Source organism: Podarcis bocagei (assembly GCF_964188305.1).
Source record: "Podarcis bocagei genome assembly, chromosome: 8".
NCBI lineage: Eukaryota > Metazoa > Chordata > Lepidosauria > Squamata > Lacertidae > Podarcis > Podarcis bocagei.
In genome coordinates, this window is record NC_138133.1 from 23,830,970 (window position 1) to 23,846,572 (window position 15,603).

A 15,603-nucleotide genomic window follows, 5' to 3' on the forward strand; every position below is an offset into this window, starting at 1 on the left:
TAGAATGCAGTAAGAGAAGGAACATGTTCTAGGAATACTGTTCTACACTTGGCATTTGAAGCATTAATTCTTTGCGGGGTTTGCTTCTCATTGCAGTAACATCCGTTGTTTCAAGATTGACCAGCCTTCAGCCGGAGATGCCTCAGGAGCCCCAGCCGTGTGGAGCCATGGTTACACGGAAGCCTCGGGAGTTAAGAACAAGTAAGGATAAATATATATATATATATAGAGAGAGAGAGAGAGAGAGAGTTTATATGGAAAAGAGAAGTGCATTTCCTCTCCATAGGGCCTTCCATGCAAGCGATCCAGTATATGATGGAAGAGTCTATATAATTAAGTAGAAAAAATGTTGTGCATATTTTTGGGTAGCTAATGTACCGTATTTTTCACTCTATAAGACGCACCAGACCACAAGGCGCACCTAGTTTTTGGAGGAGGAAAACAAGAAAAAATATATTCTGAATATCAGAAGCCAGAACAGCAAGAGGGATCGCTGCGCAGTGAAAGCTGTTCTGGCTTCTGGGATAGCTGTGCAGCCTGCATTCACTCCATAAGACGCACAGACATTTCCCCATACTTTTTAGGAGGGAAAAAGTGAGTCTTATAGAGCAAAAAATACGGTATGTCCTTTCCGCAGGAGGTCCTCTCCTCCATCTTTTCCCAAACCCTTGTCTTGCGTCTAAGCGGCCCCTCTCAACTATCCCTATTCAGTCCAACGTTTTCCACCGATTCATCCCACACCCGCAGTTCAAGATCCTAAGCATCCCCTCCTCTCTGGGACCTAGGAAGCTTCTTGTATTGAGCTAGGCCCTTGAAGCACCTAGTTCAATACTGTCTGCACTGATAGGCAGCAGCTTTCCAGGGTATCAGGCAAGAGGTGCTACGAATCGAATATAGGGCCTTTGGAATGCAGTGTATGCCACACGGGTGGCACTATGGTCTAAACCACTGGGACTCTTACCGATCAGAAGGTTGGTGGTTCGAATCCCCGCAACAGAGTGAGCTCCTGTTGCTCTGTCCCAGCTCCTGCCAACTTAGCAGTTCGAAAGCACACCAGTGCAAGTAGATAAATAGGTACCTCTGCGGTGGGAAGGTAAACGGCGTTTCTGTGCGCTCTGGTTACCACCACGGTGTTCTGTTGTGCCAGAAGCAATTTAGTCCTGCTGGCCACATGACCCATAAAGCTGTCTATGGCCAAACACAGGCTCCCTTGACCTGAAAGCGAGATGAGTGCCACAACCCCAAAGTCGCCTTTGACTGGACTTCACCTTCCAGGGGTCCTTTACCTTTTTACTCTACCTCTGGACCTGTAATATTTGCTTTAAATTAAAGCCCTTGCTCTCTTCAAGACATTTTATGATGCACGCCTGACTCCGGAGGGTACTTCTGCTTGTATCTTCTTCCAAGTTAGCTTATCCAGCCTACAGCAACAGAGTGTGGTGGATATGTAGAAAAGATGCGACCTGCTTGCGGCGAGTCTCTCACGCACTTTAATCGCCCCATCCGTAAAGGCATCTGCGGCAGAGTCAATCCCACTTAGCTCAGAGGATTAGCTGGAAAGCTGGTCTCGTCTGCCTCAGGGGTGCAGCCCGTGCAAGGGGGTCAGGGAGCAGGTCTTGCCGCTCCGTTATCTGTGTTCAAAACACCCAACTGCCCTCCCCAAGCAAGGACTCCTCATTTGTTTGTGACTCGCTTAATGTTCTGTCAATCGGGGCTGGTGTAGCATCGCAGCTGCTGATCTGACCTCCATGTATGCCTAGAAACAAAATAAATCTGTTCCACACCCGTCAGTAAAGTCGGCATGAATAGTTTGCAGTCCCTCAGCTGATACGGTGGCAAGGTGCATGCAGCACTGAGGCCATCATAAAAAGATTACTGCATTAATTTCGTCTTGCAGGTGCACCATCCTCTCTGTAGTAAGACGTAGGCAAAGCCTGCTGTTGCTTGCCTTGCAAAGTATTAGGTAAAGGTAAAGGGACCCCTGACTATTAAGTCCAGTCGTGACCGACTCTGGGGTTGCGGCGCTCATCTCGCTTTATTGGCCGAGGGAGCCGGCATACAACTTCTGGGTCATGTGGCCAGCATGACTAAGCCGCTTCTGGCGAACCAGAGCAGCACACGGAAACGCCGTTTACCTTCCCGCCGGAGCGGTACCTATTTATCTACTTGCACTGTGACGTGTTTTCAAACTGCTAGGTTGGCAGGAGCTGGGACCAAGCAACGGGAGCTCACTCCGTCGCGGGGATTCGAACCGCCGACCTTCTGATCGGCAAGCCCTAGGCTCTGTGGTTTAACCCACAGCACCACCCGCGTATTACTCAACACCAAATAGTACAGTAAGGGCAGACAGGCTGCAGAGCCCAGTGGTCCAAACAAGCTCGTTTCCCACCATTCTCTGGTCAAAACTGCAGGTAGCGGCCCTGATCTTTGACCACTTGTTTGGCCTCATTTCTGTAGCTGTGTCTCTCAGTATCACCTGTGCATCCTTCGTGTTGCTCGTTCTCCAAAGAAGCGTTTGGCGGGCATTGTGAGTAACTTGGGTAGAAAAGAAAAGGTAATGGCATAGAATCAGTCTTGGGTTAAACCAGTCTTGGGTTTGAAACAGAAATGGTTGATAGGGAGCCTCATTAAGAAATGTGCTCTGTACATTAAGAGCTTAATAACAGTGTCCACGTGCTATCTAAATTCTGCAACACCAAAACAATACTTTATAATTACAAAAATAAAACTTCTTGCAGACAATTATGTATAGATTAGCTTCATGGCTGAGTTGGGATTTGAACCCTGGTCATAGTCCAACACTGAACCACGCTGCGAGTGCATGTTCTCCCTGAGAATAATATGTAGGTGAATACAGATATTATTAGCAAAGTCCTAAATTCTCCACCTTGGTTTCAGATTAACCGCCTCTTTTCACTGTGGACTCTGAGAGTAGGGCATCTCATTTTAGGGGATGAAACTTTTTTTTTTTTTTGCTAATTTCTTTAGTGAGGGGTCATAAAAATATGTTTTTGGGTGTGAGGAATTAAAGTCTATTACTTTTGTGATTGGAGAACATTTAGCTTGCTAAGTCTACATTTGATAAGAAGCACACAATCAGCATTTGGAAAACCAAAGAAATTTAATTTTACCTTCTGAAAATGTCAGGCAATGCTAAAAAACAAAATAATAATATTAACATATAATATAACTGCAAGTACTTGGCAATCATTTTTAGTTTTACTTACCAAGCACTTTCATTTTACCAAAATATATTTTGGATTCCCAAGTCATACGGCAGATTTTAGCAACCCTCATTTTTGGAATTTGGAAGTTCAACACACCCTACGAGAGTCTCAACAGACCTGTGTACTGAATGAATTTGTTTTTATAATCCACCAAAGGGGGTGGGGGTTGAAGAGTTTGATGACCCGGCCTTGGAAATGTTACATGGGAAATTTGCCGTGGGAAGTGAATTTTTTTGTTAAAGCCCATTTTCTTTTTGTTTTCTTGCACAGGCTGTGCGTGGCGGCTCTTTCCGCCAACAACTTCTGCGACAACCGGGAGGCCCTCTATGGCGTCTTTGACGGGGACCGCAACGTGGAAGTGCCTTACCTCTTGCAGTGTACCATGAGCGACATCTTGGCCGAGGAGCTGCAAAAAACAAAGAGCGAAGAGGAGTACATGATCAACACTTTCATCGTAATGCAGAGGTCAGTTTTGTGTCTCAAAGCTTGCAGGCGTCTGCCTTGTGACACTGCACAAGCCCAGCCATCCCAAAACCCTTTGAATAAGTTTGTTTACTTTTTATGGTCACCTCCGCAGGGCTGATTCGAGACTTGGCAATTCCTCATGCAGTGCCACTGAAAAAATCTATCACCATAGCCTTACGCAGACTGCAGATGAAATCTGGGAAAACACCCAGCAGCAGCCTCTAGTGGTTACATATTCTGGGAAAGACCAGCAGTGATGGTGTCTTTTCAAAGAGATTTGGCTGCTGTTACCAGACTTTTCCTTTCTTAGCAGAGCTACCCCAGGTTCTGAGACCACCTTCACTTTAGTTGCAGAGTAGTGACATAAATAGGGACACGGGTGGCCCTGTGGGTTAAACCACAGAGCCTAGGACTTGCTGATCAGAAGGTTGGCGGTTCGAATCCCCACGGCGGGGTGAGCTCCCGTTGCTCAGTCTCTGCTCCTGCCAACCTAGCAGTTCGAAAGCACGCCAAAGTGCAAGTAGATAAATAGGTACCGCTCCGGCGGGAAGGTAAACGGCATTTCTGTGCGCTGCTCTGGTTCGCCAGAAGCGGCTTAGTCATGCTGGCCACATGAACCGGAAGCTGTATGCTGGCTCCCTCGGCCAATAAAGTGAGATGAGCGCCACAACCCCAGAGTCGGCCATGACTGGACCTAATGGTCAGGGGTCCCTTTAGCTTTACCTAGTGACATAAATGGGAAGAAGATAAAAATAACACACCGGCTTGTGTTTAACATAGCCGCCCCATCAGTGGAAATATTTCCACGTGAGCCATGGGACTGCTCCCTCTCTTCACCCTGTGCCCTCCCCTTCAGAGGTCCCCTAGAAGAGATTTAGGGGACGGGGACAGGAGGAGAGGAGGTCGTCCCCATTGCACAAGTCAAATTCCTTGCTCTGATGGGACAGTTACTTAGCACTGCTATGGATGCGAGCCTCTCATTTTAATCTGCCAGTGCCATATACCCACAGATACCACAGAGCAGAAGCAGGTAACCATTTCCCCCACCAAGTGGAATTACCTTGCTACTGCTTCTGTACTTTCTGTAGGGCCAGTGTGGTGTAGTGGTTAAGAGCAGTGGACTCGTGATCTGGTGAACCGGGTTCGTGTCTCCACTCCTCCACATGCAGCTGCTGGGTAACCTTGGGCCAGTCACACTTCTCTGAAGTCTGTCAGCCCCACTCACCTCACAGAGTGTTTGTTGTGGGGGAGGAAGGGAAAGGATAATGTTAGCCGCTTTGAGACTCCTTCGGGTAGTGATAAAGTGGGATATCAAATCCAAACTCCTCTTCTTCTATTGCTGAGCAGAGACAGAAATGGGTCAGCAGCAGTTTTGCTCCATTGCTGTTTGTCCCAGCCTGCTTTCTCCATTAAATTTCCCAGAGCCTAATCCTAAGGACTTTAAATACGTTATAAAGATAAATGCCATTTGCTTCTTCCTGTATCCCCCCCGCCCCCCGCAATATAAAACTTCAGAAAGGATCAAACATGAATTACTTTATTTACAATTGCCTAACTGCATTGCAGCCCATCTGAGTATTAGCCCAGACTGATTCATCAAAGATAAATTGTTTAAATTGAAGCCCAAAGTGGCTTTTGGGAAGAAAAAGAAAGGAATGCTTTTGTATAGATTTAATGTAGTCTTGGCAATCTTGAGACGACTTGAAAAGACCAAATTTTAAGAGTTGCCATTAATATGAAACTGAAATCATTGCCTGGGCCAACTCACAAATCCATGTGTCAACTCTTCTTTGGTTCCATGCAGCAAGACTTATTTTTTTCCCACTCTCTCTCTAAAGAAAGTTTATTGCCTCCAGTTGCTTTGAAAAGGAGTATAAAAAGAACTAGAAAAACTGGAAAATAACACTCCCTTTCTGCGCTCCCCCTCCCCACAGTACAGCAGTGGGGGATTGGATCTGGGCCAAATCTGACAGGTGTGTGTGGCTGCTCACCTGTCAGTCATCTGATCTCACATTGCACTTTGAAGCCACGACAATCATACGCTCTTCGAAGCCCCATGCAAAGAGCCCTGTTCTGTGAGTTGAAATCCCAGTGGTCAACTGATTGTAGGGCATGTCAGAAGCCCCTTTTAGCCCAGCCTCCTTTTTACCTGCCCACACCTGATGTCAGATGATCCATAATGGCCTGAGGTTGCCCACCCCTAACCTAATAGAAGTTCAGGGCTTCCCACTACCACCCCAGAAACATTCTAGACTTTCCAAAATGCTTTTTTCCGACTTGCAAATTTGCATCTGTAGTTTGTTAAAAGTGGGCGCCCTAAATTTCACATGAAATTCTGGCGGCGGTTCTATTATTATATCATTCTATATTATTCTATTATTTTTATCCTCTTCCCATTTATGTCACGGCCTAGGACCCTCGTACCTATGGGACCGCCTCTCCCAGTATGCCCCACGGAGAGCCTCAAGGTCCATAAATAGCAACACCCTAGTGGTCCCGGGCCCTAAGGAAGTTAGATTAGCTTCAACTCTGGCTCCGGCCTGGTGTAACGCTCTGTCTCATGAGACCAGGGCCCTGCAGGATCTGATTTCTTTCCGCAGGGCCTGTAAGACAGAGTTGTTCCGCCTGGCCTTTGGCTTGGAGCCAATTTGATTTCCTCCCCCTCTTTTTTCTTTCCCTTTTTCCTCCTGCGATGAGGCTACATTTTAATATTTTAATGTTTCAGTATTTTAATGTTGTATTTTAATTTTGTTTTTAAGTTGTATTCATTCCACTTGTTTTTATTATTGCTTCTTAGCCACCCTGAGCCCAGCCTTGTCTGGGGAGGGCGGGGTATAAATAAAAAATATTATTATTATTATTATTAAGGCGGTGGCATAGGACCTGACTGCGTCATGGGCTGTGTGGCACGGTTGGCATTGTTTTGGACGGGGGGGGGGTCCTATCTTTCTCTGCCGAAGCGCGAGAACCGACGCTTGCATTGAACCTGACTCCACTTGTTTTGTCAATGTTGTCTTCCTTGGAACCCTTAGGAAACTTGGAACAGCTGGGCAGAAGCTTGGAGGCTCTGCTGTCCTTTGCCATATCAAGCATGACCCGATAGACCCAGGCGGATGCTTCACGTTAACCTCTGCGAATGTGGGGAAGTGCCAATCTGTTCTCTGCAGGAACGGAAAACCTCTGCCTTTATCCAAGTCTTACATGATGAACTGCGAAGAAGAGTTGAGGAGGATCAAGCAGCATAAGGCCATCATCACAGAAGTAAGGAATTGAGTTGCTAAACTGGAGTGGGGGGGGAGGCCCTATAGAATCACAGAATCATAGGGTTGGAAGGGAAGGAATCACAGGGGCCACCCACTCCAACGCCCTGCAATGCATGAGCCTTTTTGCCCAATGTGGAACTCGAACCCACAGCCCTGAGATTCACAGTCTCGTGCTGAGCATGAGCATATCGGTTGCTCCCCTTTCCAAAGCTGTGCCGGAATGCTCCGGACGGGATTCCTTTCTGGGTTTTTGCACAAATTTCCAGCTGTAGCTGAAAGGGAGGTAATGGCACCGAAGAAGCAGCTTAAAATATGAAGAGGTTCGTGGCGGCCTGTCTTCCTTAAAGAGGAAGTGCTGCCCTTACTTAGCATGCAAAGCATATCCCAAGCAGGGTGAGGGTGAGCTTGGTAATAATAATAATAATAATAATAATAATAATAATAATAATAATAATAATAATTTATACATAAATACATACCTCACCCATCTGGCTGGGTTTCCCCAGCCACTCTGGGCAGCTCCCAACAGAATATTAAAAACACGATAAAACATCAAACATTGAAATCTTCCCTAAACAGGGCTTCCCTCAGATGTCTTCTAAAAATCAGATAGTTGTTTAGTTCCTTGACATCTGGTGGGAGGGTGTTCCACTACCGAGAAGGCCCTCTGCCTGGTTCCCTGCAACCTCACATCTCGCAGGGAGGAAACCGCCAGAAGGCCCTCGGCGCTGGACCTCAGTGTCCAGGCTGAACGATTGGGGTGGAGACGCTCCTTCGGGTATACTGGGCCAAGGCCGTTTAGGGCTTTAAAGCTCAGCACCAACACTTTGAATTGTGCTTGGAAACGTACTGGGAGCCAATGTCGGTCTTTCAAGACTGGTGTTATATGGTCTCGGCAGCCACTCCCAGTTATCAGTTTGGCTGCCGCATTCTGGATTAGTTGAGGAGGTAGAGGAGGCGCACACTGGGTGCAAGCCTCTCAAGCAAAAACACGCTATTTCTACTCAACTCCGCATCCAGCAACGTGCGACGTAGCATTTTGCTTACAAGACTTCGCATCTTCCCACTGTTTGTATGTCACATTCTTGGTGATACTATTAATAGCATTTAAAGCTCATAGGGTATACAAGGTCCTACTTAATTTTAAGACACTTCCCCCTTTTCTACCTCCCCCTCCCTTTTGCTTTCTCCTCGTTTTTTTGTCTGCTCACACCAGCAAACAAGCCAGTACCCGTGGGCTAATAAACTCCTCTTATCTCGACTTGCTTGCATCATAAGCCAGCCAGTAGCTTGGGATTTAAATACATACATGGCATTGATTTCTCCAAGACTTGTATTTTTAACGGCGTCTCCACACACCCCTCCCCTCAGATGTTAATCCACCTCCCTTTGGGAAATGTCGTATCTAAAGAGGAAATGTAGTTAAGGAACTGGGGCGTGCGGAAAACATTGCCACTCCAGGGCAGCCGACTGAAAACAAATAGGATTCCACACACCAACACCTTCTTCTCATGGCAGCTTGCAGGCTTGATAGAAATGTGTCGTTTCCCGCCTTGCCAAATGAAGATGAATAATTTTGGCTTGGTGTGGTTGAGGAGGAGTTAGCCAAACCCATCCCTCAGTTTTTCACATACACTACAGTGTGCGCATATTTTTTGTTAACCCCCGAAGGGAGCTGGAGCAGATTATCGTTTGTGAGTGGAGTCCTTTCCACCACGCAATTTAGAGGCCACGTAGATGAAACAAATTTGTCCTGTAGGCCTCCTGTCAGATAACCACCGACCATCCTTGCATGCCTTGGCTGAAAGATGAAGCATTTTTCTATGTCTCTGCCCAGGCACGTGCTGCCATGTTTGTTCCATTGTGACGCCGAGTAGTCGGTTTATTATATGCTGAGTTTCCTGCAGATTTGTGCTCAGAGGTGTTTACAGAAAATGACTCTCTAAAGACAACACCATAAATGGAATGCGTGGTTAAAATTACATTATCTCTGTCGAGCTGACAGTTCCACGATAAACCATTCATTCAAAATATATCAAAGAAATTTAAGCGAGCCTAAAGTTTAGAGGCAGGCCAGTTGCTATTGCAAAGTAGCCCCAAAACTGATGACAGGTAGGCTGTTTTTCCCCAGGGCGGGGTGGGTGTCAGATTCAAGTCCAGAAATCCCCCCTGTGGCAGGTGCTCCATCATGAAGGCTCCTGCGACAGGAAAGTGGGCCCTGTCAGGTGGAAGCAAACACTCCCTGTTTCCTTCCTTGGTTCTGAACTATCAGAATAGGACAGCAACTTTTAATCTGTTGTCTCAGATGATAGTATTGGCACACTGGGCCTAAATGATGAGTGAAAGATGAGGAACCGACAGCTCCAGGGCTGTGGCCAATGCTAGTCCTGCTCAGAGTAAATGCACTGAAGTTAGTGGGCAATTGGATCCATTAATTTCAGTTGGTTTACTCTCAAGTAAAATCTAGTTGGATCCAACCTCCAGGATCTGAACCCAGTTCCATTGCTTGCTGATGTAGTAATGTATTTTCTCATGCCCTTCGGCAGGAGGATGAAGGTTTTGCAAAAGCTCACTTGGTAATCCCCCTTGGCTCCCCTACCCCAAGCCAGCCTGTATGGTTAACAATCCAACCGTTCGCCATAATGAGATGTATCCTCCTCCTTTCCAGGACGGCAAAGTGAATGGCGTGACGGACTCGACGAGGATCTTGGGGTACACCTTCCTTCACCCAAGCGTGGTTCCTCGCCCTCACGTGCAGTCCATCACGTTGACTCCTCAGGACGAATTCTTCATTCTGGGCAGCAAAGGCCTCTGGGATAGCCTTTCCGTCGAAGAAGCCGTGGAAGCCGTCAGGAATGTCCCTGACGCTCTGGGAGCCGCCAAGAAGCTCTGCACGTTGGCCCAGAGCTACGGCTGCAACGACAGCCTCAGCGCTGTGGTGGTCCAGCTCAACGTCACCGAGGACAGCTTCTGCTGCTGCGAGCTCAACGGCGTCCCCCCTCCCAGCCCGGGCATCTTCCCCCAGTCGGTCAACGTGGTCATCAAAGACAAGCCTTCGGATGCCCTGGGGATGCCCTCCTCCAGCAGCGGCATGGCCTCCGAGATCAGCAGCGAGATCTCGACCTCCGAAATGAGCAGCGAGGTGGGGTCCACGGCCTCCGACGAGCCCCCTCAGGTAACCATGAACGAGAACAGCCCGGCCTACCCCAGCGAGCAGCGCTGCATGCTCCACCCGGTCTGCCTGTCCAACTCTTTCCAGAGGCAGCTCTCCAGCGCCACCTTCTCCAGCGCCTTTTCGGACAACGGGCTCGACAGCGACGACGAGGAGCCCATCGAAGGCGTCTTCTCCAACGGCAGCCGGGTGGAAGTGGAGGTGGACATCCACTGCGGCCGCGCCAAGGAGAAGCTCCTGCTGCTGCAGGCCCCCGTGGAGGCCAGCGACGAGGGCATCGTCATCAGCGCCAACGAAGACGAGACCTGCCTCCTCCGCAAGGCTGACCCTTTGGCCACGGGGACCATCGGCCGCCGGCGAGGCAACGGCTCCGTGGCCCCTCAGGAGAGGAGCCACAATCTCATCGAAGTGGCGGCCGACGCGCCGCTCAGGAAAACTGGGGGGTACTTTGCAGCCCCGGCTCAGCCAGATCCCGACGATCAGTTTATTATCCCGCCGGAGCTCGAAGAGGAGGTCAAGGAGATAATGAAGCAACACCACGAACAACAGCAGCAGCAGCAGCAGCAGCAACAACAACAGCAACAACAGCGGCAATACCAGATGGACCAGCTGCCAGATTATTACGACACGCCGCTATGACCGAGCTTGACAAAATAAGCTGACCAGACACTGAGAGCTTGGAGGCTCGTTAGGTTTGTATTACACTAGCAGGGTAGGGAGGGGAGAGAAAGAGAGAGGGGGGGGTTTGGTTCCAATTTCTCTTCCAGACACTTCCCCCTCTACTGAGAACTGCAGCTGCTGCTTCTTGTTTGTTAGCTGTAATAATCACAGATTATTCCCTCCCTTCCCCCTCTCTTCTAGTGATGTTTCACCAGTTAGAATTGAACTAGTTTAACTCTTCCCCTTCCTTAACATATCAGATGTAAAAAAAAAAGCAAAGAAAAATAAGAATAAAAGGTTTAATATATTGCAGAGAAAACTGAGGATGATGTTGATGTAATATTTTTTAAAATCGTTCTTTCCCCCCTCCCTTGGTTTGTTTGGAAAACACAGGGCAGTATTGCCAGTGCTAAATGATTAAGTAATATTGTAATACTGTATTTCTTTGAGAGAAAAAAAAGGCTTTTTTGGTCTTGAAAATGGATAGACATTTGTAGAATTATGGAGACTAACTCCTAGGAGTTGCTTTTACTCTTTCAGGTGACTTTAAGTCACTGAGATTCACTAATTTTCTCTGAGAGAACAGCTGATTGGGAAATTCCTGTAAATAACTCAGTGTTGTATAGTGATGCTTCAAACGTTTTTTGTAGTCTCGGCAGGAGGACGCAACCTGACGAACTGATAGTTTGTCTCCCCCACCCCGAATCCCCAACCCCACGGGGTGCTTTCGCATGTATGTCAAAAGCTCCCTCCGCCGACATGCGATACAACCAAGCTTGGAGAGCAGGGAGATCGTAGGAGCTCTTGAGGGTCTCCCAGCAGAGTTAACTGGTTTGGAAAGCGTTGGCCCATTGTGTCTATGGCCGCCATTGGCTGGCTGAGCCAAAGTCACCAACAGTATGTTTGCTCATGTGTGGAATTGCCCCTAAGTGATTGGTTCTTTGGGCTACGACTCCATAATAAATTTAGCAGGAGTGTAGGAATTAGGCAGATGTTGGGCCACAAACACCTGAGTTACTTAATTATTATTTTTTTGTCTTCTTCTTCACCATTAACTCTTTCGCAGGCACATTTTTGTGTGTGTTCCTCCCTGCTGCCACAACCAGCATGATTGTATAGAGTTCATTTACTGTAGATCATTTACATACCAAGAGTTATATTAAAAGAAGAATGCACAAATGAACATGTCATAATTTTTGTTATAATAAATACGAAAATTTACAAATACTTGAAGTCTGCGGTATATGCTTGCTGTCCGATGCCGGCGGAGTTGGGTTCTCATAATTCCTTATGGCAGCATTAAATAGATATAATCTGGCATGGCATTGTCCTCTGTAAAACTCTTGAAAAGATCCCAGTGTTGAATTTTTATTATTATTATTTGGGGGGGGGGGATTCCACATCGCTAATATAAGTTTTGCTTCCAAGGTATTATGTGCAGGATGTGAGAGATATTGAAGCAGTGTGTGCATATTGCAGGGAGAACAAAATGTTGTGAGTGACTGGAAGAGAGTTTTCAAAAATTAGGATGATCCCCAAACGACGGGTGAAAGCCCTACAGACTCTGCAGTGGAAACTGGAGTTCGTACAACAGTGTGTGCGTAACGTATGCCAGGAAATGCTTGTATATCCACTAGGAGAGTTTGCTTTTAATCTTCTTTTCTTTTTGCAATGAGGATCACTGTGCTGTCTTGCTTCGTAGACAACCATACAGTCACCGCGAAGGATTCTTGAGATGTCTGTAGTTGCATCTCACTCTGGAGTCTGTTTCTGCTCATTTCATCCTCCCTCCCACTGCAGCTGCTCTTGGGTTTATTGGGACTCTGCCTCTTGTATACCCAGTGCTTTTTTTCTAGAAAAAGAGGTGCTGGAACCTCACCACAAACACCTCCTTTGATCGTTCTCTTAGAATGGCAGTGGCGCCCACCTGAGAGAACTGAAAGTTCTGGCTGGGATAAAAAGCCCTGGTTCTACATGGCAGCCTAAGCACAACAGTTTAGTCAATCATTCAATTTTGTTTCCAGCGGCTACCTTCAGACAGTGGATTATTTTCATTTCCTGATGTTCCCTTACCTGATAATTTCCTCGTTTTATTTGCTCGTTCACATGGCATTGAAGTCGTTTCTGCAAATCTAGTAGACTGTGGTGGAAGTTCAGCGCTTACTTCCCTTGTTAATTACTTCCGGTGTGCGTGTGTGTGGAAATCTGATCGTAGGATTAAAGTGAGGAAATCTGTGGCATCCTGCCCTTGCCCTTTTCAATGCGTGGATCATGGGGGGAGCAGAACTGCACATGTGCAGAAAGCATGTGAGAGAAAAGTGACATTTGTTGGGTGTCACTGTGCCCATACGTACGAAGGAAATTTGATGCGACGTACCAGTGGATCACTCAAAAGAACGGTAGTCCCCTAACACAACAGTATGAAAAATTTGGTGCCATTATAATCAGCAAGAAATGCCATGTCTGAACGCACTGTGTCTACCTCACTGTATCACAAACTATGGAGGCCGAACTTGAGATTCAGAAATGAACTTTGAAAAGCAGCCTCCTGCTTCTGCCTGCACTGGAAACCTTGGAAAAAGCCTGCCATTATATTTCCCTTCAGATGAAAATGAACCAGAGACTGCTGTCAAGCCTTGGGCCACAGCTGAAGAGCATTTCACCAATGCTGTACAAGTATTTTAAATCGCCATTGTATGCATTCGGGTTTCAGAAGTCATTGGGAGGTGGGTGGAGGTGCATTGCTGAGCTGGAACAAGCTGTTAAAAGCCCAGAGAAGCAAGCAGGTGGTGGAGACACTCGACTTGCATGCTCAGCCGTAAACCGAAGTGCTTGAATCCATTTCGTTTGTTTACAAGGAAGAGGACTCGTTGCATTTGCTAAAGCAAATTCTTCTTAAATGTATTCCTTAGTAGGTGATTGATCATAAGCACCCTGCCTGCGCACTCAAAAAATGTGACATACTAAAAACCCATCAGCCTTTCGTTTGTAAGTAATGAAGTCATTTCCATCGCTTGACATGATTTATCACTCCCAGCAACAGCCAAATAAATCTTCCTAGAATTTAGCTTTCCTACGACTACGGGAACTAATATCATTGCGTTGCGGTAGCACTAATGAGAAATGTTGTCGAGACTTGGGCCTTTGCCAGTGTTTTCAGATCATTAATTTGGCCTAAGCGCCAGAGGTTTTTGCCACTTTCCACTTTTGTGTCGGGTTTGTCGCGAAGGCTTAATAACTACATTTTCATACACATTGAATAGGCAGGTGTCAAATAGTGATGCCCTCAGGACTTTATCTTATACGTGCTGAAGTTTGTCAGTCTACCTGGTTACAGTTGGTTGTCCTTTTCTGGATGGTGTGTTTACATGTTGTGTAGTGGCTTTTCATTTACCACATTTTTCGCTCTATAAGATGCACTTTTTCCCTCCTAAAAAGTAAGGGGAAATGTTTGTGCGTCTTATGGAGCGAATGCAGGCTGCGCAGCTATCGCTGAAGCCAGAACAGCTGCGCAGCAATCCCTCTTGCTGTTCTGGCTTCAGGGATAGCCGTGCAAAGCCTCTTCAACAACATTTGTTTCAGATTTTTCCTCCCCTTCTTTTCCTCCTCTAAAAACTAGGTGCGCCTTATGGAGCAAAAAATACGGTACTTTTAAGATGTATAGGCTGCTTTACATTTTTGGCCAGAATTCCTAAGTGGTTGACATAAATTATAGGATTAGAATACAATAAAATCTGAAGGTTGAAGTATAGAATCATAAAGTTAGAAAGGACCCTGGGGATCATCTAGTCCAGTGGTGGCGAACCTTTTAGAGACTGAGTGCCCAAACTGCAAGCCAAAACCCACTTATTTATCACAAAGTGCCAACATGACAATTTACCGTATTTTTTATGTGTATAACAGAGTTGTTGAGCTTTTGGGGGGAGGACTGCCCAAAGTTGATGAGCTTTTTTGGTGGGGAATTGCCGTGTGTGTGTGTGTGTGTGTGTGTGTGTAGAAAATCATATGCCACTCCCAAAATCATATGCCACAGGCAGGCTCTGCTTCCTTAATAACAAAAATCAGAAAAGGTCAGCCTTCTGGAGCACAGAGCCTGGCACTGCTGCTGCATAATCTAGTCCAGGAGAGGGTGAAATGAATGCAAATTGCAAGGCACTGCTTCCATGCTGAGCTGTGAATGGTCCTCATGCATAGAACAATTCTATACATGCAGGCAGAAGGATTTTAGCTCAGTGGCAAAGAACATGCAAGAGGTTTTTTTGATTTAATCCACAGCACCTCCCAGCTTGGGCTGGGAAAGACACCCCGAGTCTTCATCTCCTGAGGAACCACTGCTAAATAGTCCAACAATACTGAGCTCAATGGGTAAATCTTATGTTCTGTGAGCCGTTTTAATGATTCCCTGTCCTTTCTCTAGTTACAGGTTTGCATCCTTATCGGGAAGGGAGAAAAATGTGCATGTTTACTTCTGTACATTTATTTATTGCAAACACCATTTAATCCTTTTTTTAGCCAAGACACCAAAAAAAATCTCGATAGAAATGTAAAAACAGCCAATGAGCAGCGATGCATTAAGAAGCAGCAATCAAAAACAACACACAAATAGTAATGGGCAGAGCTAAAAGAACTTGGCAAAAAACCCATAGTATTAAAAGATTTCAAAATCGCAACAGGGAACAATAAGAAACCCATGAACACAGGTTGAAAAAAAGCATGGCAGAAGGGGAAAATCGGAGCCACAGCAAGCAGTGAGGGTGGGGGCAAAAAGTGTGCTGTTGGCAATGAATTTCAATCCCAAAAGGAAAGCAATGTCTTT

The 15,603-nt window shown here is 46.5% G+C and overlaps 1 protein-coding gene and 1 long non-coding RNA gene across 4 annotated transcripts in view; one reads left to right on the forward strand and one right to left on the reverse strand.

The window, feature by feature from the left end:
* Positions 1-15,603, reverse strand: part of LOC308594036 — a 294,206-nt gene that overhangs the window by 248,670 nt on the left and 29,933 nt on the right. The gene's annotated exons all lie outside the window — the stretch shown is intronic.
* PHLPP1 (PH domain and leucine rich repeat protein phosphatase 1) overlaps positions 1-15,603 on the forward strand; it is a 163,582-nt gene that overhangs the window by 147,100 nt on the left and 879 nt on the right. Inside the window, exons 14-18 of one of the 3 annotated variants that reach the window (XR_014011029.1) lie at positions 97-201; positions 3,498-3,692; positions 6,725-6,953; positions 9,624-10,819; positions 11,854-12,014. Coding sequence is in view for 1 of the 3 variants with exons in the window: in XM_081206147.1 (XP_081062273.1) it covers positions 97-201; positions 3,498-3,692; positions 6,725-6,953; positions 9,624-10,766 (1,672 nt within the window). In the remaining 2 variants the exon portion in view is untranslated. Of the gene's footprint in view, positions 1-96; positions 202-3,497; positions 3,693-6,724; positions 6,954-9,623; positions 12,015-15,603 lie in introns of those variants that run through there. The other 2 variants (XR_014011028.1, XM_081206147.1) reach the window with 2 other exon arrangements.